The 24,901-nt window shown below is 38.4% G+C and overlaps 1 protein-coding gene and 1 non-coding gene across 2 annotated transcripts; one reads left to right on the top strand and one right to left on the bottom strand.

Annotated features, from left to right (window-relative positions):
- Positions 1–662: 662 nt before the first annotated feature.
- LOC133779158 (uncharacterized) lies at positions 663–1,301 on the top strand. The gene is made up of 2 exons (XM_062219151.1): positions 663–714; positions 949–1,301. Exons 1-2 carry the CDS (start codon positions 663–665, stop codon positions 1,299–1,301), a joined length of 405 nt encoding a protein of 134 aa, XP_062075135.1.
- A 36-nt stretch (positions 1,302–1,337) lies between these two features.
- On the bottom strand, positions 1,338–1,444 carry LOC133780862 (small nucleolar RNA R71). Its single transcript, XR_009869671.1, has one exon. It is a non-coding gene; the product is annotated as a small nucleolar RNA R71 (small nucleolar RNA).
- Positions 1,445–24,901: the final 23,457 nt, after the last annotated feature.

Genomic DNA, 24,901 nt, shown 5'->3' on the forward strand with positions numbered 1-24,901 from the left:
TGATGCATGTTGATAACTTTGTTATTGATTAGTGGATAACTTAGGGATATTTTATTCACCTTGCAAACGTGAAGGATTGATGCTTGAAATTATGTTCTTGAAATTAAATTTAGCATAGGAGTATGTGAATTTAATTGATGGAACTTTAACATGAGCATTTGGAAAAAACATGTGCATTAAATTGGAAATCCTAGTTACAAGAGAACTTTGCTATGAACTTTGTTGCAACATTAGGGGAAAAATTACAAATTAGGTGGATTTGATATGTCTAACTTTTATCATAATATTACTCACAATTTGTCATTTTCTAGCTTTAGTATTCAAAACCTATTTTAATTGTCTTGTTAAGTTTTTTTTTTACTTCAATTAATTAAATCATCAAAAAAAAAATTAATTGTACCCCAAACTGTTTGGTGTTGATTTTTACAATATCTATTTCTCTATCCTTGAGGAGATAATAAAAATTACTTTCACTTTATTACTTGTTTGACGATTGTGTACACTTGCCCACACTTAGGAAATTCGCAACAAGTTTTTGGTGCCGTTGCCGGGGATTGCTTAAAGTCAATTATTGTAAAGTTAATTATCTTGCAATTTTGTTTAATTTTTATTTTGTGCTAACTTGGGTGATTCTTGTGAAAAAATTAAGGTTTACATAGTGTATGAGCGAGAATCAAGGCCCTGAACTACTTCCCATTGATCCAGAAATTGAGCGTACATTTAGAAGAAAGCGAAAGATACAAAAATAAAAAAGGGAAGTAGTAGTGATGGATGCTGAGCAAGGGGCTCAATAGGGAGCCACTCAGAGGGCAGCAAATCTATCAGGAGCTGCTCAAGGGGCGGTAAATCTAGCTGGAGCCACTCATGTTCCACCAGTAAATTTTGCAGGAGCTGCTCAAGATTGAGGAGCTCAAGAGGGAGTATCTGCCAATAATGGTCAAAATGCAGTTATTGTGGTTGATGACAGAGATTGTGCTATCAGTCAATATGCTCTCCCCCTCTTCAATGAGCTCAATCTGGGCATCATTAGACCAGAAATTCAGGCAACCCAGTTTGAATTAAAGCCAGTCATGTTCCAGATGCTTCAAACTGTGGGCCAGTTTAGTGGGATGCCAACAAAGGATCCTCACCTTCACCTTCGCTTGTTCATTGAAGTGAGTGACTCTTTCAAGATGCCTAGAGTGACAGAGGATGCACTGAGACTAAAGTTGTTTCCATACTCCTTGAGAGAGAGTGCTAGAGCTTGGTTGAACTTTTTACCATCTGAGTCTATGAGTACTTGGCAGGAGTTGACTGAGTAGTTTTTTATGAAGTATTTTCCTCCCACTAAAAATTCCAAGCTCCGCAATGAGATTACTTCATTTCAACAACTTGATGAAGAATCTTTATATGAGGCATGGGAGTGGTTTAAGAAGTTGTTGCGCAAATGCCCTAACCATGGCATTCCTCATTGCATCCAGATGGAGACCTTTTATAACGGTCTCAACGCTCATACTAGAATGGTGGTTGATGCTTCAGTGAACGGGGCTCTTCTTGTTAAGTCCTATAATGAGGCATATCAAATCCTTGAGAGAATATCCAACAACAACTATTAGTGGCCCACTTCTAGATTGTCTACAGGTAGAAAGGTGGCTGGTATTCATGATGTAGATGTCATCACTTCTTTGGTAGCCCAAGTGTCCTCTATTTCTAATATGCTCAAGACAATGAATATGGGGATGAATCAATCAATGGGGCAGCCTATGGGACACAAATGGGGCATATGGAGAGCATTTCTTGTGTGTATTGTGGTGAGGTTCATACTTTTGACAAGTGTCCTTCTAATCCAGCAGCTGTATGTTACATGGGGAACCAAAATAGGAATGGTCCTTATTCTATTTCCTACAACCCATCATGGAGGCAACATCCCAATTTTTTATGGAGTAATCAAGGAGCTAGCCCTAGTAATCCTTCTATGCCTCTGAGACCAAATTTTCCACCAGGTTACCCCCCACAAGCACCACACCAAAGGCCCCAATAGTAAGCAATGCAATCTAGCTCCCTTGAGAACATGTTGAAGGAATATATAGTGAAGAATGAATCCATGATTCAAAGTCAAGCAGCTTCATTGAGGAACTTAGAAAACCAAGTTGGGAAACTAGCTAATGAGCTTATAAATAGACCCCACGGTACACTTCGAGGTGATACAGAGAATCCAAGGAATGTGGGCAAGGAACATTGTAAAGTCGTCACTTTGAGGAGTGGGAAAGAGTTTGAGAATGACAAGACCAATTTTGGACATGAGGGTGAGCCCTCTTCAGTCCAAATAAATGAGGAATTCCAAAATGATGCTGAACTTCCTAGTGCACAAAAATCTGCCTCTGCCCAGAATGTTGCAGGGATGCCGCAGCATTGCACCCAAAAAGTTCAATTTCAGAGAAACCACCTCCATTTCCTCAATGTTTTCAGAAGCAAAAGTTGGATTCTCAATTCAATAAATTTCTAGATATGTTGAAGCAGTTGCATATCAACATCCCACTTGTAGAGGAACTTGAGCAAATGCCTAACTATGTGAAATTCATGAAAGATGTTCTTACAAGGAAGAGAAGGTTAGGAGAGTTTGAAATTGTGGCTCTAACCAAAGAGTGTAGTTCATTTCTGCAAGACAAGTTGTCACCAAAGTTGAAGGATCCTAGGAGTTTCACTATTCCTTGTACTATTAGGGATACTTATTGTGGGATGGCTTTATGCGATATGGGTGCCATCATTAACTTGATGCCAATGTATGTTTTCAAGCAATTGGGGATTGGAGAAGTTAGGCCGACTACAGTTACTCTTCAACTTGTAGATAGATCTCTTACTCATCCGGATGGGAAGATTGAAGATGTATTGGTGAGGGTAGACAAATTCATATTTCCTGCTGATTTTATTGTGCTAGACTATGAGGTAGATGGAGAGGTGCCCATTATCTTGGGGAGGCCATTTCTTGCAACAGAAAGAACTTTAATAGATGTGCAGAAGGGGGAGTTGACTATGAGGGTCCAAGATGAAAAGGTGACTTTTAATGTTTTTAAGGCTATGAGATTTCCTGATGAGGTTGAGGAATGCTCAGTAGTTTCAGTGGTAGATTCTTTGGCATCAATGGAGTTTGGGACTAGTAAAGTTGGTGATCCATTAGAGAGGTTATTTTGTTTGAAACACACAATGATGAAGATGAGGAGGAGTACTTAGCTTGGTTGGAGGCTAATTCTCAAGGTTAAGAACAAGAGGCCGATTTGATTCCTTTGAGTTGTCGTCTAGGGAGTTCAAGGCTCCTAAACCATCCATTGAAGAGCCACCTGAGTTAGAGTTGAAAGTCTTGCCATCACATTTGCGATATGCCTACTTGGGTCCATCAACCACTTTACCTGTCATTATTTCAGCGGAGTTGAATCATGATCAAGAAGAAAAGTTGCTCGAGGTGTTGAGAAAGTTCAAAAAGTCCATTGGGTGGATAATTGCAGATATTTGAGGTATTAGTCCTTCTTTGTGTATGCATAAGATCTTGCTTGAATACAGAAAAAAAGGTTCTATTGAGGGGCAAAGGAGACTAAATCCTATCATGAAAGTAGTAGTGAAGAAAGAAGTCATCAAGTGGTTGGATGCTGGCATTATCTATCCTATCTCTGATAGTTCATGGGTGAGTCTTGTATAGTGTGTACCTAAGAAGGGTGGGGTCACAGTGGTGAAGAATGAAGACAATGAGTTGATTCCTACTAGAATTGTGACCGGATGGAGGATCTGCATGCACTACTGGAAGCTAAACAAGGCCACTAGGAAGGATCATTTCCCTCTTCCTTTCATTGATCAGATGCTAGACAAACTTTCTGGGAGAGAGTTCCATTGCTTCCTTGATGTGTACTCTGGTTACATTCAGATAGCAATGGTCCTAGATCAGCACAAGACTACATTCACTTGCCCCTATGGTACCTTTGCATTTAGAAGAATGCCCTTCGGATTGTGCAATGCTCCTGTTACGTTTCAGCGATATATGATGGCTATCTTTATTGATATGGTTGAGAAGTTTCTAGAGGTGTTCATGGATGATTTTTTAGTCTTCGGGGATTCTTATGATGATTGTCTGAATAACTTGTCTAATGTGTTGAAGAGATGTGAAGAGATAAACCTAGTCCTTAACTAGGAAAAATGTCACTTTATGGTTAAGAAAGGTATTGTTTTGGGGCATAAGGTATCTAAGCAAGGGATTGAAGTTAATAAGGCGAAAATTGAAGTCATTGAGAAGTTACCACCTCCTAATTCAGTGAAGAACATTAGGAGTTTTCTTGGGCATGCCAGTTTCTATAGAAGGTTCATCAAAGACTTCTCTAAGATTTCCAAACCACTTTGCAATCTTTTAGAGAAGGATACACCTTTCCATTTCAATGGAGCATGTTTGAAGGCTTTTCAAGAGTCGAAAGAGATTAATTTCAGCCCCTATCATTATTGCACCGGATTGGAGTTTGCCCTTTGAATTGATGTGTGATGCTAGCGATTATGTCGTTGGGGCTGTGATGGGGCAGTGAAGGAACAAGGTGTTTCACTCTATTTATTATGTCAACCGCACATTGATAGGAGCTCAATTGAATTACATTGTAACAGAGAATGAGCTACTAGCTATTGTCTTTGCTTTTGACAAGTTTTGCTCTTATCTTGTGGGAACTAAAGTGATTGTCTACACTGATCACTCAGTCATAAAGTACTTGATTGAAAAGAAGGATGCTAAGCCTCGATTAATTAGATGGGTATTGTTGCTTCAAGAGTTTGATGTGGAAATCCATGATAGAAAAGGAGTGGAGAACCAAGTAGCTAATCATTTATCCAGAATGAAAGGTGAAAAAGAATCAAGTTCGTTAGTTCCCATCAAGGAGACATTCCTAGATGAGCAATTATTCGAAGTAAATCACTCTTAAGTTGTTCCTTTGTTTGCTGATTTTGCTAATTACTTGGTTAGTGCATTGTTGCCTCCGGATCTGACAAGCCAACAAGAGAAAAAGTTCTTCCATGATGTGAAGCACTACATTTGGGAGGAGCCATTCTTGTTCAAACAATGTGCCAACCAAATGATTGTTCAAACAATGCGCCGACCAAATGATTAGGAGATGTGTTTTTGAGCAAGAGATGGAGGATATCCAACATCATTGTCACTCTTCACCTTTGGGAGGTCATTTTGGGGGATCGCGCACTGCATCTAAGATGATCATGCTTTTGTGTTGAGATGTGATCATTGCCAAAGGGTTGGTAATATTTCTAGAAGGAATGAGATGCCCTTAACTAATGTTCTTGAAGTGTAATTGTTTGATGTGTGGGGTATAGATTTTATGGGCCCTTTCCCTCCATCTTATGGGAACTTGTACATCTTGGTAGTTGTGGATTACGTTTCAAAATGGGTGGAAGCAATTTCCTCTCCCACTAATGATGCTAAATTTGTCATGAGTTTCTTACAGAAGAATGTTTTCACTCATTTTGGCACTCCAAGGGCAATCATTTTGTGATGAGGGAACCCATTTTTTGAACAAAGTGTTGGCTAGCTTATTGGCTAAATGTGATGTGAGGCACAAAGTAGCTACTGCTTACCATCCCCAAACTAATGGGCAAGCTGAGTTGTCCAATAGAGAGATAAAAGGTGTCCTTGAGAAAGTGGGGAGTCCCAACCACAAGGATTGGTCTAAGAGGTTAGATGATTCATTGTGGGCCTATAGAACAGCTTTCAAGACACCATTAGGGATGTCACCATATCATTTGGTGTTTTGAAAAGCATGTCACTTGCCAGTGGAACTTGAGCGTCGCGCTGATTGGGATATTTAAACACTCAACATGGACTTGCAACTTGTAGGAGAAAAGAGAATGTTGCAGTTAAATGAATTAGAAGAGATGCACTTATTCTCTTATGAAAATGCCAAACTTTACAAGGAGAAAACAAAAAGGTGGCATGACAAGCATATTCAGGAAAGGGTGTTCGAAGAAGGCCAGCAAGCTTCGGTCTTTAACTTACATTTGAAACTATTCCCAAGCAAGCTCAAGTCAAGATGGTCGGGCCCATTCTTGGTGGTTAATGTGTATCCTTATGGAGCGGTGGAATTGCATGAGGAAGGCTCTGAAAGGGAATTCAAGGTTAATGGCTAATGGATCAAGCATTATTGGGGAAGTGAGGTTGAGCGAAATAAGTGCTCAATCTCTTTGGATGATCCTTGAAGAATATGTAAAAACTTAGGTTGCTGTGGAACTTTGAGATTTAATTGTAGAGCAACCCATGTTTTATATAGATGTATGTTATATATATATGAAAAAAAATTGATTGACAAAAAAAAGAAAAGAAAAAAAAAAGAGAAGAAAAGAAATATACGAAAAAGAAAAAAAATATATATATATGTATATAATACATTTCTTTGGGACTTTGAATTTTGATGGTTTAATGTGTTTATGGTTGCAGTAAAAATGGAATTAAAAAGGGGTTGCAAAGTTTGGGTGATGTAGCATCAAATTGGTCTTGCTCTCTAACTTGCTGTTGCTGCAACAAAGTTCCATGATATTGCAACATCAAATTTAGCTTGCTCTCTGACTTGTTGTTGCTGCAGCAAAGTTCCATGATGTTACAACATTAAAACAAAAAAATTGGTATTGCTCTCTGACTTGACTTTGCTGCAGCAAAGTTCTATGATGTTACAACAAAGTTGTCAAAACACAAGAAGAGTAAAATTTGGGCCAAAATCTCATGTCCAAAATCCTAGTCTATTTTTGAAACCCTAAGTTCATCATCTTCCCCTTCCCCTTTTCTCTGTAACCACCTAGCCGCCACCCATCTCACAGCCACACCACCACGAACCCCATATCCCAGCCGCGCCACCCATGACCTCCCAACCATACCCGTCACCACCTGAACCCACAACACCACAGCCGCCCCCCCATCTCCAATCCACCAGCCCAACGTCCCCCATGACCCACGAACCTAGCAACCCAACTACAGTTGCCTCCGACCACGAACGCCATCTCCCAACCGCGACTCCCACAACCCACCAACCCACAGCCCCTCACCACCGAGACCCAAGAACCCACACCCCATCTCACCAGCCAAGACTTCCCCCCGCCACCACGAACCTTGCGACCCACCTCCCAACCATCCACCTAGCTCCGATCTCACACAAAGCCACCTCCCAGCAGACCCACCTCCAGCTGCCTCCTATAGCCCCGATCCGAAAAACACACAAACCCACGCCCGCCCCCCAGCTCTGACCCAAGAACCCATAGCCCCAATCCCACAAACCCACGACCCCACCTAAACCCCCCTAACCCGACACCCAACTCCAACTCATTCCACTCCACACTCGAGACCCATTCCAACTCTCACTCTATCTTGGCTCTCACGTGCCCATTCACAATCAAGATTTGGGCAGCTCATTAGATTGTCTTCATCAGGGTCTCAAGAAATTTTTCCACCACTATAGTGCATTCAAAAGGGTATCCTGCTCCTCCAAGGTACCATATCAATATTGTTTACGCACTTTGGGCATTATAATTCACTGTGGCTGTTGGACTTTTTGTTATTAAGCATTATGCCTAGAAGCAAGCAAGTCGCAAATAGAAAGAAAAAGTCAGTGGCACATGAGCAGCCTGTTGTTGACAAGTTTATATCCCCGAGGGCTGCCGAAAAATTCTGGAAACTCGTCGGTCGTGATATTTGGTTTGAGAGAGCATTCCCCACTGTTGGAAATCTGGATTATGTGACCATTGTGATTAACAACGCGGATGGCTCAATTTTTGTATAGCCTCGTGTAAGGCTATCGTTCCTTAGGTCAAAGAATTCTATGCCAACTTTGTGTCATAGAAATTGAGACAAGTCACAGTCTGGGGAAAGCAAGTTAGTTATGCACCTCAGGACATCAATGTTGATTTTGGGTTGCCTAATATCGATGCGGCTGAGTATGGAGAAGTTGCCCCAAGCCAAAGTGATGCGGAACTTGCCAATATGTTGACAGAAGTTACTGTGGCGGGGACGCAATGGAATGTTTTATCAAAATTTGGAGCTCATACTATTCCCCACCCTTCCTTGATGACTCATGCTCTTGTATGGAATCATTTTATAAAAACCAACATGTTGCCCACCACTCATGACACCTCAATCAGCAAAGATCGTGTCATCCTACTTTTCAACATTTAGACTAGCCTATCAATTATTGTGGGGAGCTCATTTTCAAAGATATCGTTGCCTTGGGTGTTATCAAGAACAAGGGACCATTATTTTTTCCCACATTGATCACTACCTTGTGCCACAATGCGGGTGTGCCCCTAGCTTCAGATGATGAACAATGTTACTCTCCTGATTACATGGATGCACATACAATTCGAAAGGTTACCAAAGTTGTTTCCATGCAGAGAGAGCAGGCCTCGACCTCTGCCCCACTGCCATCATCTCACCATGGTTCTGCTATGCCCTCGAACCCCACTGTCGCTAAGCTTTATGCCACTCAGCAGAGTATGATTAGTATGATGCATCATATAGAGGCTCAGCAGCACACCTATTGGGGCTATGTGCGCCAGCGTGATGATGTATTGTGTCACTCTTTCCGGCCTCCCGAGCTTTTCCCACCATTTCCTGAGGCCATCATGGAGCGATCGCATGCACCTAAACCATCCGCTACACCTGCCTCTTCGGACGAGGAGGAGGATGGTGAGTAGAGGGAGTTTATTTATTTTCCAACATCATGTTTATTTCCTATTTTGTTCAGTTTATGTTATCTGTTTTATCTGTTCTTCTTGTTCTGTTGTTTTTGTGCACTGAGGACAGTGCTCTCCCTTAAGTTTGGGGGGGTGTTGTTCATAACTGTTATGTTGTTTTAATTTTCTTTATGTTTCATATGTTTTAGGTATTGTTAGGCATATTTTGTGTGAAGTCTTGAGTCTTGAGTCTAATTATAATGGCATCAATTCTTGTAATGGTTGTGTTTAAGTGTGGAATGGCTCGATGATAAAATGTCAGAAAACAAAATTGCATCATTTGTTAACTCTTGTGTATGAGCGAGCCTTTAGTACTTAAATTTTTTTATTCTAATTCTACCATAATGAGAATGTTCCCCAATTTTGTGTGCATAGCTTGACCAATAATTTATTGAACCCATAAATTTAGCTAGATTTTTGGGAGAGCTTAAGTTTCTAGAATTGCTTAGCGATTCCCTTGAGGTGAAATCCTAGACACAACTAAACAAAGGACATGATTTAGGCCATCTTTGGACCATTTGAGCCTTTCTAGCCAACCATTATATACTCTTTTATCCTTAGTCACCCCATTGAGCTTACTAGATTCCCTTTCTTTCTTTACCACATGCTAGCCTAGCTATATACATATCCATTCACCATGCCTTTTAAGCACCTTGATTTTTCTTTAATATATGTCGAGTGTTGCATCATGGGGGAGGGTGAGAGGAGTATGCCTTTGTGAGTGGTATTTTAGTGTGGATCTGATTTTAATTTTGGGGGGAGTGAATCTTATGTTGTGTCCTTGACATTGTTTTATTTACATTTATATATATACATATATAAAAAAAAATGTATTTGTAAAGAAAAGAGTGCACCCCCTAGAATTGAAAAAAAAATGAAAATAAATAAATAAATAAAACATATATCAAAGAGTTGAAAATTATATTCATATAGTTAAAAGCAAGTTTGGGGGTGTAGCATCTATAAAAAAACAAAATAAAATAATAGCATTATGTCTCATTTACTTTCTTTCTTTGTTTCTGTCTATGTTAGCAATAAAGAATAATGGTAAGAGTGACTTTGATTTTTTGGGGGTTAATCTTTTGGGGAAGTGATTGTAAGCTCTTACTTGGTCTTAGGAAAATTAAGGTTCTTTTAAAGTGAATTGAGCCTAAAATGACTTATTTTAACCACCTACACCTAAGCCCTACACTACAAGCTTGTTAAAGACCTTTTGATCCTTGGTTAGTGTTTGTCTACATTAGTGGAGAGGGAATCATTAAGTAAACTTATGGAGACAATAATTAGGCTTTAGGATCAAGGTCTAATTTACTTTAGGGACAATTGAGAATGTTTGGAAAGAGCTATGTATACACTTTAGGGGTAAACACTTGATTCTTGGTTTGATAGCATCTTAATACTTGAGGAACTTCGCATGTACATACACTTGAGTTATCTTTTGAATCACTAATTTGAGAGTTATATTCCCACTTTGATATGACCATTTCCAAATTGATTCCTAGTGTTGTTTTTATTTTGAGTCTTTGTGTTGTTGGTTATGTCTGTTATAGTTGTGTGGTGTGTTATGTCTTCTTAAATTGTTATTTTGAGTGTGTTTCTTGTGTTGAATTGGATTTCCTTGTTTCTTTTCTTTTCTTTTAGAGTCATCACTCAGGGCGAGCAATGGATTAAGTTTTGGGGTGTGATAACTCTATATTTTAGAGTTATTAATTGAGCTTTTAGACTTAAAAATTTAAGTGAAATAGAGTGTTTGTGTTATTATTGTGTGGTTTTAGTCATTTTGTCTCTTAACTTTGTTTGTGTATTTTGTTTTAATTAATGATAACTATTGTGGAAAATAATGGGATTATGTTCTAAAAATGTGGTATCTATTTTGAAGGCATAAAGAGAGGGTGCTTGGAAAGCTTAGTGAAGCATGTGCAAGGAAATCATTTTGGACCTGAAATTCTGGCACTTTGTTGTAACATCAGCCAACTTTGCTGCAGCAAAGTGTGGGCAGCCAGCAGCAAAAAGTTTTTACACTTGGCATGTGATTAAATGAGGTGGAGAGAGACTTGAATAGTGGGAATATGAGGTGGAAAGCAGCTGAAAAAGTTTGAAAAGGGGAGTGGTTCCCACATGTAGAGGGAGAAAAAGAGGGTTTATACCCTTTTTGAGCCAACAAAAGAGATGATCTTTATCAAGAAAAAAAACCCAGCCGCCCAAGACACCATTGAAAGGGTTTTCTGCACCTTTGGAGCTGGAACATCAAGAAAAGAAGGGGAAATTTCGAGGAGGAGGAAGCTAGAAGAAGAAGAAGAGTTATAAGACAAAGAAGAGAAGATTCCTATCATCTTGGCTTGTCTTTCTAAACTCTCTTTTCCTATAATTTTATTTTTCTTATCTTGAACTCTTGAGAAAATGTTGAATATATGTTGTGGTGATATGGGTATTTTGACTATGAGCTAATTTGTTTGTGTTAGGGATATTGCTGAACCCTAATTTGTAATCAACCCCAAGTTGGTAAGTGTTTTATGCAAATTTTCTCTTGTTCATTTAAGCTATATTTATTATGAAAACTCTTACTTGAGAATGATCAACTTAGGTGAGAAACAAGCTAGTTTTAATTCCAGAAGGGTTAGAATTGGTGGAAATGCTTGATTGATGCATGTTGATAACTTTGTTATTGATTAGTGGATAACTTAGGGATATTTTATTCACCTTGCAAACGTGAATGATTGATGCTTGAAATTATGTTCTTGAAATTAAATTTAGCATAGGAGTATGTGAATTTAATTGATGGAACTTTAACATGAGCATTTGGAAAAATGGCATGTGCATTAAATTGGAAATCCTAGTTACAAGAGAACTTTGCTATGAACTTTGTTGCAACATCAAGGGCAAAATTACAAATTAGGGGGATTTGATATTCCTAACTTTTATCATAATATTACTCACAATTTGTCATTTTCTAGCTTTAGTATTCAAGACCTATTTTAATTCTCTTGTTTAGTTTTTTTTTACTTCAATTAATTAAATCATAAAAAAAATTTAATTGTACCCCAAACTATTTGGTGTTGATTTTTACAATATTTTTTGGGCAATCCTTGAGGAAACGATAAAAATTACTTTCACTTTATTACTTCTTTGAAGATTGTGTACACTTGCACACACTTAGGAAAATTCGCAACAGGATCCTCTCCCTTAGGCTCAAAAGTCACCATCATCTTGCTGCAGTCTAGTAGCCCCATATCTGACCAACCAATCCATCCCCATGATTATGTCAAAATCATCCATACTCTACTCGATCAAATCTAGTGATAGTTCCCTACTATGTACCATCAGTGGCAATGCTCTAATCCATATCCTAGAAACTACCAGTTCCCCTGTAGGCAGTATAGTCTCAAACCTTGCATTATAATACTCACTAGGTATACACAATCTATCAATTACCTTACTAGAAACAAACGAATGTGTTGTACTAGAGTCAATCAATACAATATAAGAGGAGCCAATGCTAGAAAACTGACCTGTCACTACCAAGGGACTAGCCTCGGCCTCTGCTTGCATCAAGGTGAACACTCGAGCTGGAGTCAAGCTGTCCACCTTTCTTGGTTCCTCCTTCTTTGTTGTTGGGTATTCTTTCTTAAGGAGTCCCATCACTCCACATAGATAGCAAGCCTTTTCCCAACATTCGCCCAGATGGCGCTTCTTGCACCTCAAGCATGCAGGGTAACTCCTCCATGTCTCACTGCCTCCCTGGAGACTACTCTGAGCACCCGGACCCCTCCTATCAGGACCAGCAGTGGTTGAAGTGTCAAGGATCTTCCTCTTTAGATCACTGGGACCTCCCCCCCTACCGAACCTTGGGGATGGAGGCATTGCCTTGCGAACATCCTGTCTTGCAGCGATCTCCCTCCAGATCTTGTTTTCTGCTTCTTCAGTTGTAAGAGCCTTCTCAACAGCCTGGGCATAAGTTGTTCCCTCAGGTACTGTTGTAATTCTCACATCTCGGGCTATCATAGCATTAAGCCCCCAAATAAATCTGTCATGCCTGGCTGCATCAATAGGCACTAGATCTGGTGCAAACTTTGCAAGCTTATCGAACTTCAGGGCATACTCTGTAACTTTCATGTTGCCCTGCACCAACCCCACGAACTCATTCACCTTAGCTACCCTGACGGCAACGTTGTAGTACTTCTGGCTGAACAAGTCTCTGAACCCATCCCAACTCAGAGTAGAAACATCCCTGGTATGTGATGCCACCTCCCACCAAATACGGGCATCCGTTCTAAGCATGTAGGTGGCACAGGCCACCCTTTCATTACCTTCCACCCTCATAAAATCTAGTATATAAGTAATAATACTCATCCACTATTCGGCCTTCAGTGGATCTGGTCCCCTTCAAAGGTTGGACGATGTTGTCTCCTAAACTGCTCATACAGTGGCTCCCACCTATTCCCAACCTTAGGTGTCTGTACAACTGATGCCACAACATGTGACAAAATAGGTGCAGCATTCCTTGACGGAGCCTACTGTCTCAAAAGACAGATCTGCTCTTCCTGACTCTGTAACCGGGCATGCTGGTCTGCAAGTATCTGTTGCCAATTCTTAGGGACTGGCAGAGGGTTCTAGCCCTGGTCATCATCTCTAGCCTTAGACCTTGTGTCGGCTAGTTGTATCGATCGCCTTGGATGCATAGCTATCCAAGTTTATCTGCAATCAACGACTCGGCGGTAAGGCAACGATGACAATTTAACAATCTTTCCATAATCTACCATTGGAACTCAACCAACCACAAGCAATCAAGATGCAAACAATCATTCAAATATTCATTCACATACAACAGCAATGCTAATAAGCACGCCTCATAATAATCACACAGCAGTCAAGGGCCAGGCCCTATCAGTATCTCATGCTCCCTATTAATCATGCAGTAAAGCACTTATATTTCATTCAGACATTTAAGCATATAATCACATATATACAATTGCAAAACCTTGAGTCGAGCTTGTCTTTAGCGATGAGTGTACATGTCCAACCAGTCTTCAGGAACCCTTAAACCTAGACCGCTCTGATACCAAGTTGTAACACCCTAGATAACTAAGACCGTTACACTATGTGTTTGAAATAGTGCACGACTTGCTAATCAAGTCATTTGGAAAAACTGTGACCCTAAAGTTAATAATCAGGTTAGGTTTAAAAGATTTTGATCGTAAACGGTCAATTTTCATTAAAATAGATGTTTGGTACATGGTATCCCAAAAACAGGGTTTAAGAGACAAAGTCACAAAATTCTCAAAAGTTATATACAATCCAATGGCCATTCCAATGGAAAAATACAAATTTTAGGCTTGTCCCTGTACTTTCCCTCGGTCGTGGCAAACAAGCAGTTGACAATGTACACCTCGCCTCCAGAGCTCTCCAACTCAAGGTTGATCCAACTAACCATTGCCTTTACCTGCACCACGCAGCACCTATGAGGCAAGGCCCAGCAAGAAAACCATAACAATAATACATAATTAGTGATGAACATCAATCAATCATAAGACAATCATTCAGATATTCAACAAGTCATAAACATCAAACTAATAACAGTAAACATGTACGTTCAGCAATTTATCTCAATCAATATGCAATACTCAGGGTCGGCGCCCTTAGGTCGCACCCTCTGTTTACTCCACTAACTCTAGCTCGCTTAGGTCGAGTCCAATGTTTATCTAGCTGACCCTGGCTCACAATGGCTAAGCCGCATCCTATGCGCAAATCATCAGCCCCGGCTCTCTTAGGCTATTCATTTTATGTTCACATAACAATATCACAGTTATACAACACATACATATCTAGATATAGGGAATCTCAGTCCCAACACAGCCACACAAGGGTGCAGTTTTCTTATCTTGAATTCTGAGTGGAGATAATAGAATAGTCCTGAGCATGATCCTCAATCTTGAGCCTCGGCGATAAACCTAGTCACAGTGGCCAAAGGGTAATCATCAACTTCCAATCCAAATAAATACTTAGGAGATAAAATCCAGCCTCCGGGACCTCAATTTCTACTCAACCGGGCAGTAGAAATTGTCCCGATCACTTAGTTTTGAACCCCCAAGCCTTACCAATTCTAGAAACCATCCTAACGTAAAAATCCCTAGGCGGGCCGCGACCTGGCCCCAAGGGTTGCGACTTGCCCCCAGGTTAGAGACCAAAAACCCCAAGCCACAAAGGAGGCGGGCCGCGACTTGCCTCCTAAGGTCACGGCGTGCCCCCAAGTCAGAGAGCATACCCAGGGCCTTCTGGGCACATGGACTGCAGCACCCCAAAGCTGGGTCGCAAGTCTCCCCTTCAAACCTGTAAATTATGGGTTTTCTTCACACTTCTCCAAGCCAATTTTCCCCAAATTCCAAACCAAGCTAACATCCCAACCAGGACTAAACTCAACTACGAATTCAAGGCTTCCAATCACCCAATTCAAACACAAAATCACAACAATACATATTGAAATTTCTATCCCAAATCATCAGCTATTTATTACCCAAAACCCAGTCTAATTCCACACAAATACCATAATTTCTTAACATGACTAGTGATAAGAAACTTACCTCAATTATGATTGAATCTCCTCAAGCTACAACCTCCAAGCCTTGAGCTTAAGTCCTGGCTACACCCCCTAGTTTCCAAAGCTTCAATTCATCCAAATCCCTTTCAGAATTCCAACTTCAAGCCTAAGTTCTTCAGCCTTTTTCTTCCCTTATCTTCAAAGTATAGAGAGAGAGAGAAATCGTGAGAATGAGAGAAAGATGACAGTGAGCTGTAGGCTCTAAGTGATTTTCTGACTAAGTCTAGAATCAAAGAAGATATATCATTTAACCCCTAAAAATACTATTTTGCCTCTCATAACTTATTAGGCCTCAAAGTGTTCCAAGGGGTAAAATGGTCATTTCGCTCCCGATTCCCGCTAATTCCTCAAGTATTCCTACTATTAAATAATTAGCCCGTCGTGTCCAATTAATTACCAAATACTTAATCATTATCTAATAAATCCCAAAATATTCTCTAAATTCCCAAAATACCCTTAGGCTCCCCTCGAGCCGGGTATCAACCCTGTTGTGACTATTTCGCTAATCTGCTCACTAGGACGGTCTCGAGCCATATGCTTCAAATACATCCACATAATAATGTGGTCTCAAAAATTTGTCACATATAATCATATGTATGCCCTTAACAGGCCAAAATTACATATATGCCCATATAAGCTATAAAAGGCTTACATGCATATAACATATTCATATAATCATATTAATCATACATGCCACAAAATCATGCATTTAACCATTTAATCACACATATACCAATTATGCCCTCCTGGCATGCTAATCAAGGCCCTTAATCCTTATTAGCAATTTTGGGTCGTTATAAAAACCATTGGTCCCGCTAGTGTTGCTTCTGTAGGTGGCACTTCATCTTAGGCTCATCCTAGGCTCGTCCATCTTCTTTGGGGGAGCGGATGAGTAGACTACAGCTGAAATTCCAGGAGCATCATTTATGGAGTGTCAATATGGCATAGTATCAACATGGGAAGTAGAACGCATTCGCCTCTCATTTTGGTGTTGACACCAATCAAATACCCATGTTTCCATTGCCACCGCATTTTGGCAATCCTCCACTTGAGGGAGACGATGGCGAGGGTCCTTTGTCGTGAGCAGTCCAAGTTTTCAAGTACAATTCTTTTTCTCAGCTTTTGTCTAGATGCATGCTTCCTATTTTTATATACATAATATAAAATAGAAAATACCAAAATATGATAACATACGAATTATCATGTAAATACTCAAAAAGACATAGAATACTTACAAAGTGTGAAGCGGAACAATGTCTCCTTCCTTTAGATTCTCTATCAATTGATCATTTCTGAATGCAAGGAATTTTCAAGAATCTAAACTACTTAGACTATACCAAATTCTTCCAAGCCTATCTCTAAATTAAGTCTAACAAAGGATGGACTAGTGTAATGCCCTGGTTACCCCAGAACAGTTACGGTGAACAGTGAACCGAAAATTTGACTCGCTACCCGAGTCCTTTGGTTAAAAACGTGATCTAAGTGTTATTATCAGGTTAAGGTGAAAACCAGTAAAAATGAAAGGGTACATTTCATTAAGTAAATAAACTGCTCATGAGCCTTTTAAAATGTTTACAAGATGTTCATAATACAAAAGAGTCGCTACAATTTCAAATCTACAATCCCCGTCGGCCTAAGCGGCAAAAGTAGGGTAAACCCCTAGTCCCTCTGAGAACTCCTTGACCGTGGTGGTCAAGCAGCCCTGTATGTACATCACATCGCCCAAGCTCTCCACTCAGGGTTGGTTAAGCTTTTCCTTCCCTTTACCTGCACCACAAAGCACCCATGAGCCAAGGCCCAGTAAGAAAACACAATATAGCATGATATAATATCAACAACGATCATAGTAGCCATTCAGGACTATCAGTCCAACAAATAGGTGACAATAGCCAAAAGTCACAATAATGAGCATCGCTCCCTCTAGCCATGTGACGATAGGTTCACCAGGGCTTAACTGATAAGTAATTCTTTCACAAGCTTGGTCAGGACAGGTGTATGGTGATTAGCCACCAACATAACCTTCCTCACGACTCTAGAGTCGAAACTATGGACAACGTCCCTTAGCCATGTGACAACGGTCACCGGGGTCATATACCTTGGCTATAGACATCTGGTCATAGACCAGGCAAGCGCTTATAAGTTCTTCGACCCTAGGATCGGTCTAGCATTAATGCCATAGAGCCATTCAATGCGAGATTCTCGACTTTAGAGTCGGTCCCTGACTAGTCAGTGTCTTAAACAGGTAATCAGCGTACATCAGCATTTAATATGCAATCCACATCCACATATACCAACCAACATGCTCCTATATCAAACCATGCATGTCATATACCTATACAGGGTGCAACTGTATTCATACACTGTTTTCTTACCTCTGGTTCGAGTGAGAATTATTATATGAACGACCCCTGAGAACGATCAACCTGATCATAACCAAATTATAGAATTTATCAATAAAAGTGATAACTGAGGGTTCCCAAACCAAATCCCAGCCCCCGAGACATCAAATACTACCCAACTGGGTACTAGGTCCAACCCCGAGGCCTATGGTTTGAATCTCCAAGCTAAAAACCACATTTTGGCAAAATTGGCCTTAAGGGCCGCGGCCCTCCCCTGCTGCGCCGCGGCGCACCCTCAAACAGAGAGGGCTCCCTGCCTGCCAAACGCCAAGGGCCGCGGGACACCCCTGCTGCGCCGCAGCGCCCAGCCCAGAACAGCAACATGCCCATGCACGAGCCAGTTTTTCCCCTGTGCGATTTCCTCTCAAACAAGTCCTTCAAACCTTCATAAAACCCCTTCCTAACATACAATTAAATTCCTAAACAACACCCTTAACTCACCCTCATCAAATCCCAATCAAACTAACACTAAAACCCCCTTTGATTCTCACTTCCCACATCAAAAACATAAGCTGAAAACTAAAAGTAAAACAGAGCACCAGCTGTGATAAATGGCCAAAACTCACCTTGAGACTAGCTTTAAACCTCCCACACAAGCTAAAACAAGTGCTCCAACCCAGCCTTTCAATTTCCCTTGGTTGAATCTCCACCAAGAACTCAAAACCCTCAAAGGAGAAGTGAAGAAGATGATGTACGGGAAAGGAAGAAGCAAACCCATGTTTTTGTTCTGTTTATTCTACCACCTTCTACAGCCACATAAGTCTCATATATCCACCCCTAAAATGACCAAATTACCCTTGTGTCATCTAAATCCTTTCAAGCTACTCTAGGGGTAAAATTGGTACTTTTCGCTTAACCCGTTAATTATAATTAACGCTTCCCAATTCCCACTAATCTCAAAATCCTCAAACACCAATAATTCATATCCCGTTACCCTAAAATCCCCGGTAACACTATAGTCATTAGCAACACCCCGAGAATCACCCCGAGCCCCGAGCTCAAACCTGTTATGACCAAACCGATAAATCCCGTTCAACGATCGTCTCATGTTGAAATACTCGAACCAATCCACATTATAATGTGGTCTCACAATATATCATTAACGCACATACAAATATACAATTATACCCTCAACTGGCCAAATTACCAAAACACCCCTGTAAACAAATGTGGACTCACATGCATGCATTTAACATCATATCATAATATAATTCACATAAACATGCATAAACACATTTAATGGCATAGTTAAACAGTTATGGCCCTCCCGGCCTACTAATCCAGCCATTAACCATAATAGGGAATCCGGGGCATTACAGCTAGCTCTCAACAAATGAGTTGAATTACAAAGGCAAGAGAGAGAGAGAGAGTGGCAGCCAAGAAGGAGAATATGACTCTCTAGGTTTTCACTTACCCAAAATGAAACAACACAATTTCAGTCTTTTAAAACCCTAGACATTGCATTCCTTGTATAGGCAACTTAATGAGTTTTTTTAATGAAACTTAATGGGCATTATTTTAATTAAATTAATTAAAATAATAAACAAAAATCCCAGAGCCTTGGGCGCCCCACATAAGTACTTGGGCCAAATCTCTTTGTATTGAATTCAATCCCAATTGGGCCTAAATTCGAAGTTTTTTATTTATTTATCTGTTAATTAATTAATTAATCAAATAATTAAATCCATATTCAAATTAACTAATTATAATTTGAAACTTGATTTAATATAATTTATTTATATTGACATCAATTTGTCAATATTAATAAATTTTTCCAAAAACTCTCTTTTTTCCCAAGTTCTTAATACATGTAAATATCATTAAATTGACCCAGTCAATTTGATATTTATAATTGATAATTAAATCAATTGTTTGAGAATATTAAACTTGATTTGATAAGAGTTGACATGGGGACCATGTATCCATGAATACAAGCTTCAATAAATTCTCGTGAGTTTATTTATTAATTCTTCGTGACTCCATGGTAGATTCAAAATTGAACTCTTGAATTCATAGAATGACATTACTCGAATAAAGTCGCTATCCATTGTTATAATCATTACCGTTAGTCAATCCTCTATTGATGACTTACTAATGAGCTGGGTGTAAGTTATCGTTTTACCCCTCATTAGTATTTTATCATTAACTCCCACAAAGTCCCTTATAAATGATAAATATGTGAACTTAATCACAGATATGAACGCTCAATCCTTTAACCATTTGGACTAAGCTATTAAGGAAGTCATCCTTTCATTTCTCATATAGAAGCTATAGATTTCATATCTATGATACATACTCTCATTCAATTATACTAATGAACCTTCAAGATGTAAGTATAGGCTATGCCAAAGGGTAACCTTTTAACGAACAAATCAAAAGATTCACTTAATATAATTAGTATAAATATATCACTCATAATTTAGATCGACTCGACCTATGGTCAACGTTGTGACTCTGATTTGATTTGATAATAACGATACTTATTTATCTATTAGTAATAAGTGTCGGTCCTATTCGAATGTAACAAAATACATTCGTTCTTATATACTTAGCTAATGTCATGGACAAGACATCACGCCTAGTGTATAAGTAAATCATATCGTAGATTAACAAAACAGTGAATATCCAATGCACTTTTTTAATCTTAGGAATAATTCTTTTAAACATATAATTACATTATAATCCATTGTGACCTAGTCATTATAAGTGAAACTTATCGGTGTAGCCTAACGAGTTCAAAGATCCACCCGAATAGACTAGCATATAGTCTCTAGTCCGTCAAAGATACTATAATATGATTGACTGCTACCCAATGTTTCTTTCTAGGGTTATACTAGTAACTACTCACAACTCCCACTGTATAGCAAATCTCTAGTGTAGTACACAACATTGCATACATCAAACTTCCAATTGCAGATGCATAGGGAATTTGTTTCATCTCTTCTTCCTCTTCAAAAGTCTACGGAGATTGCTTCTTTGACAGATGAATTCCATGTTGGGACGACAAACACCATTTCTTGGAATTTTTCATTGAGAAACGCTCAAGTACCTTATCTGTGTAGGTTGCTTGAGATAGCCAAAAGTATGTTCTCTATATACCTAATGATCTGGATACCTAGAACATAACTTGCTTCACCAAAGTCTTTCATATGGAATTTGTTTCCCAGACAATTCTTTATGTTTGACAATTTCTTGGCATTCTTTCTAATGAGCAATCTATCATCTATATAAAGGATTAAGAACACCACTATGTCATTTTCCTTTAGTTGGTAAATGCAAGGCTCATTGACATTTTGTTCAAAGCCATAGGTTTTAGTGATCTCATTAAACCTTATGTTTCAGGAGCACAAAGCTTGCTTAAGTCCATAGATTGACCTATTAAGCTTGCCAACTTTATTCTCTTGTCCAATTACTTTAAATCCTTCCGGTTGATCCATATAAATGGTTTCATCAAGATAGCCATTTAGAAATGTTGTCTTGGCGTCCATTCTCCATATCTCATAATCAAGAGTTCCGGCTATGGATAAGAGTATACGGGTGGATTTTAACATGGAAACCAGAGAAAATTTTTCCTCATAGTCATCTCCTTCTCTTTAAGTATAACCCTTTGCCACAAATCGAACCTTGAATGTCTCAATCCTTCCATCAGCTCCTCTCTTCTTCTTTTAGATCCACTTGCACGCAATGGGCATAAAGTCTAATGGTGCTTCTACAAGATCCCAGACTGAGTTAAAGTACGTAGTCTCCATTTTCTGGTTCATGGCTTCGAGCCAAATATCCTTTTTAGAACTATCCATTGCATGTTTAAGGAACAATGGATCATCGTCATTTTGTGTCCCGAACCAGCTTGTTAGTTTCACTATCCATTCCATAGTGTATCAGGTTACGAGAAACCCTCCCATTATGATGAGGCTCTATGACTATCTGAATTGGATAAGTGGTTTCTAAATCTGCCCTATTTTCATCAACTTGTGTCAATCAGGAAGGAACAGTAGGAATAGTCAAATCTGACCGCATTTCCTCCAATACTATTTTTCTATGAGGTTTGAAATTCATCATATAGTCGTTCTCTAGAAAAGTAGCATTTGTCGAAGCAAACACATTCTTGTCCTCTGTACTATAAAATAGACTGCCCCAAGTACCTTTAGGATAGCCAATAAACATGCAAACTTATGTTCGGGGTTCTAGCTTTCCTTCCTATTTCCTGAGGACGTGAGCTGGACACCCCTAGATTTTGTAATGATGCAAACTTGGTTCACGTCCATTCCATAATTCTAATGATGACTTGGAGGCAACTTTAGAAGGCACAACATTTAAAATGTCACACACAGTTTGAATTGCATGTCCCCAGAAAAAAGTCGGTAAAGTTGAATAGCTTATCATAGATCAAACCATTTCCATCAACATGCAATTTTGACGCTCGACAACACCATTTTTTCCAGGGGCAGTAAGCTGAGACAATACTCCAAGTTTAATTAAATGATCTTGGAACTGATTATTCAAATATTCTCCACCCCTATCAGATCTCAAGATCTTTAACGTCTTACCTAATTGGTTTTTGAGCCACTACAAGGAACTTCATAAACTTTTCAAAAGTTTCTGATTTCCTTTTCATTAGGTAAAGACACGATTATCTGGAGTAATCATTAATGAAAGAGACGAAGTACTCATAACCACCAATCTCTTTAACATTCAGCAGTCCACAGACATCAGAATGAACTAACCCTAGTGTTTCTTTGGCCCTTTCTCCTTTTGTAGAGAATGGAGGCTTTGTCATTTTGCCTTCGATATAGGATTCACAAACAAGTAGGTCACCCATAGTGAGTTCCTTCAAAGGCCCAACATTTGTTAGTCTTTGAATCCTATCATAGCTGATACGACCAAAGTGAAGAGGCCAAACGTACATCATCTTATCGTTATCGACCTTTTGTCATTTAGCGGTCCTAGGATTAGCTTTCTTAAACAACTCATTGTTAAGTGTGTGGGGATCGTTTGGTCGCAAAATATAAAATCCATTCTCCATACATCCAACACACAATTCACATCAATTCAATGAAATTGATATATTAAAACATGTGAAATTTACAACAAAATGTTGTTTCTGTAATAAAGAAACAGAAATTAAATTCCTACAAAAGTTTGGAATAAAATAAACATCATCTAAAAGTAAAAATATATTCCACAAATATAGCCAAGCTTGTCCTTTTTCCTTGACATCCACGAACGCTCCATTTCTGACTCTTAATCTCAGCTCGCCATCTTCTACGGTCTTCTAGTTACTAAGCAGCTGTAAAGAAGTATACGCATGGTTAGTGGATCCATAATCAATAATCTACACACTAGGTTCATCTTATAAAACACATGCATCCAAGACAAATAAACTATTACCTTAGGTTCCATTGTTGGGATTAGTGTCATTTAAAGCATATGTATTGAAAAATATTTTATGAAATAAATAATTGAACTGAATTTTAACATATATTGATTATTTATTATTATTGATAGAATAATATGAATATCAGAAAATTCTCAAATTCGTTACAGTGACTACATTCTTGTATTGGTACGAGAGGATTAAGATTGTAGGGAACAATTTTAAATAGTTCGTAGTAAAATAAAGTTATATGGAATCTTTGGATTAAATATTGTAAGTACGGTTCACTAGTATTATGAATACATGTAATCTAAATCTGGATTACTGGTGTAGTAGGACATCTTAGTGGAGGTACTTTGTATAAAGTGGTTATACATGAACTAGACCCGACATGTAATTAATACTTAATAATATCATTTACTTTATAAGTATTAATTAAGCATATCAATAAGATGATCATATACAAATTGATCTTAATCTCGAAGTTATTATGAACTCATGTTTATGTCATATGAGTTCCTTGATTCACTCATTATGGTTGGCCAAAATGATTAGGCTGGAAATTTTTGTTTTGGGAACTCATTGATGTAAGTGGTTGGGGACATAATATACAGATATAGAATCTATACCTTTTTGAGAGGAATTGAATAATTGTTCTCTTAAGTGGTGGCTTTTGGAACTGAAAGGTTATTGAGCTCAAATTCATAAATCAGTTTATGAATCAACCGTCACTAGTAAAGTTAATGGTACTTAAGGAAACACAATATAATTAAAGAGGTTAAATGGTAATTAATTACTACTTTAATTATGAACCATAAATAGAGGATTGACTTTTATGTAGCGATTAAATCGATGGTCACTTTTTATACTTAAAAGTACGAATAAATGTGATTTTTGCCACCCGAACTATTACCATTACCTTATTGTGCCCCCGAATATTTCGCATTGTTTTAAATTCCCCCCAAATTATTACCATTACCTCATTGCACTCCTTCTGTTAGTTTTCATCCTACATGGATAACAGAGTTCTGATTTGGTACTTTAGGCAGTGATGTGGCATTACCACTTCATTGCCATATGTATAATTAAAATTTTAAAATTGAACGAAAATAATTTTAATTCTAATTATATATGTGGCATCGACGTGGAAATGTCATATCACTGCTTAAAGTGCCAAATTGACACTTTGTTAGCCATGTAGGATGAAAACTAACAGAAGGGGCATAATAAGGTTACGATAATAAATTGAGGGAAATTTAAAATAACGCGAAACATTCGAGGGCACAATAAGAAAGTGGAATAGTTCAGGGGAAAAAATCCTATCTATTCTAAAAGTACTCAATAAATAAATGTCTATAATTATACGAGTGTAGTCTCATATTTTTAGTGGAATAATATTGAGATTAATAAATTAAGGTTATTATGTTAAAGAATTTTAATTAATAATCTAAATTTATTGGAGCTTGAATTATAGGTTCATAGGTCCCCGAGATTGCTCTGTCAACACTATTCATGGTAAGAGTTGAAATTGGAAAAATCAGGGAAATGACATATTTGGATGAAATTTGTTCTTCAGGATCAAATAAGTAATTGAGATAAATTATTTAATTAATATAGCAATTTTCAAAATTAGTATTTTAATTAAAAGGAATTTTTGAAATTATATTATTAAATTAATTGGAAATTTCAAAAATAGAATTTAAATAATTAAGATAATTAATTTTGAATAAATTAGTTTTATTTATTTAAATAATGTGAAATGATATTTATGATAATTGAAATTTTATTTGAATTTAAAATGAT

This window comes from Humulus lupulus, chromosome 5 (genome assembly GCF_963169125.1).
Source record: "Humulus lupulus chromosome 5, drHumLupu1.1, whole genome shotgun sequence".
Classification (NCBI taxonomy): Eukaryota; Viridiplantae; Streptophyta; class Magnoliopsida; order Rosales; family Cannabaceae; genus Humulus; species Humulus lupulus.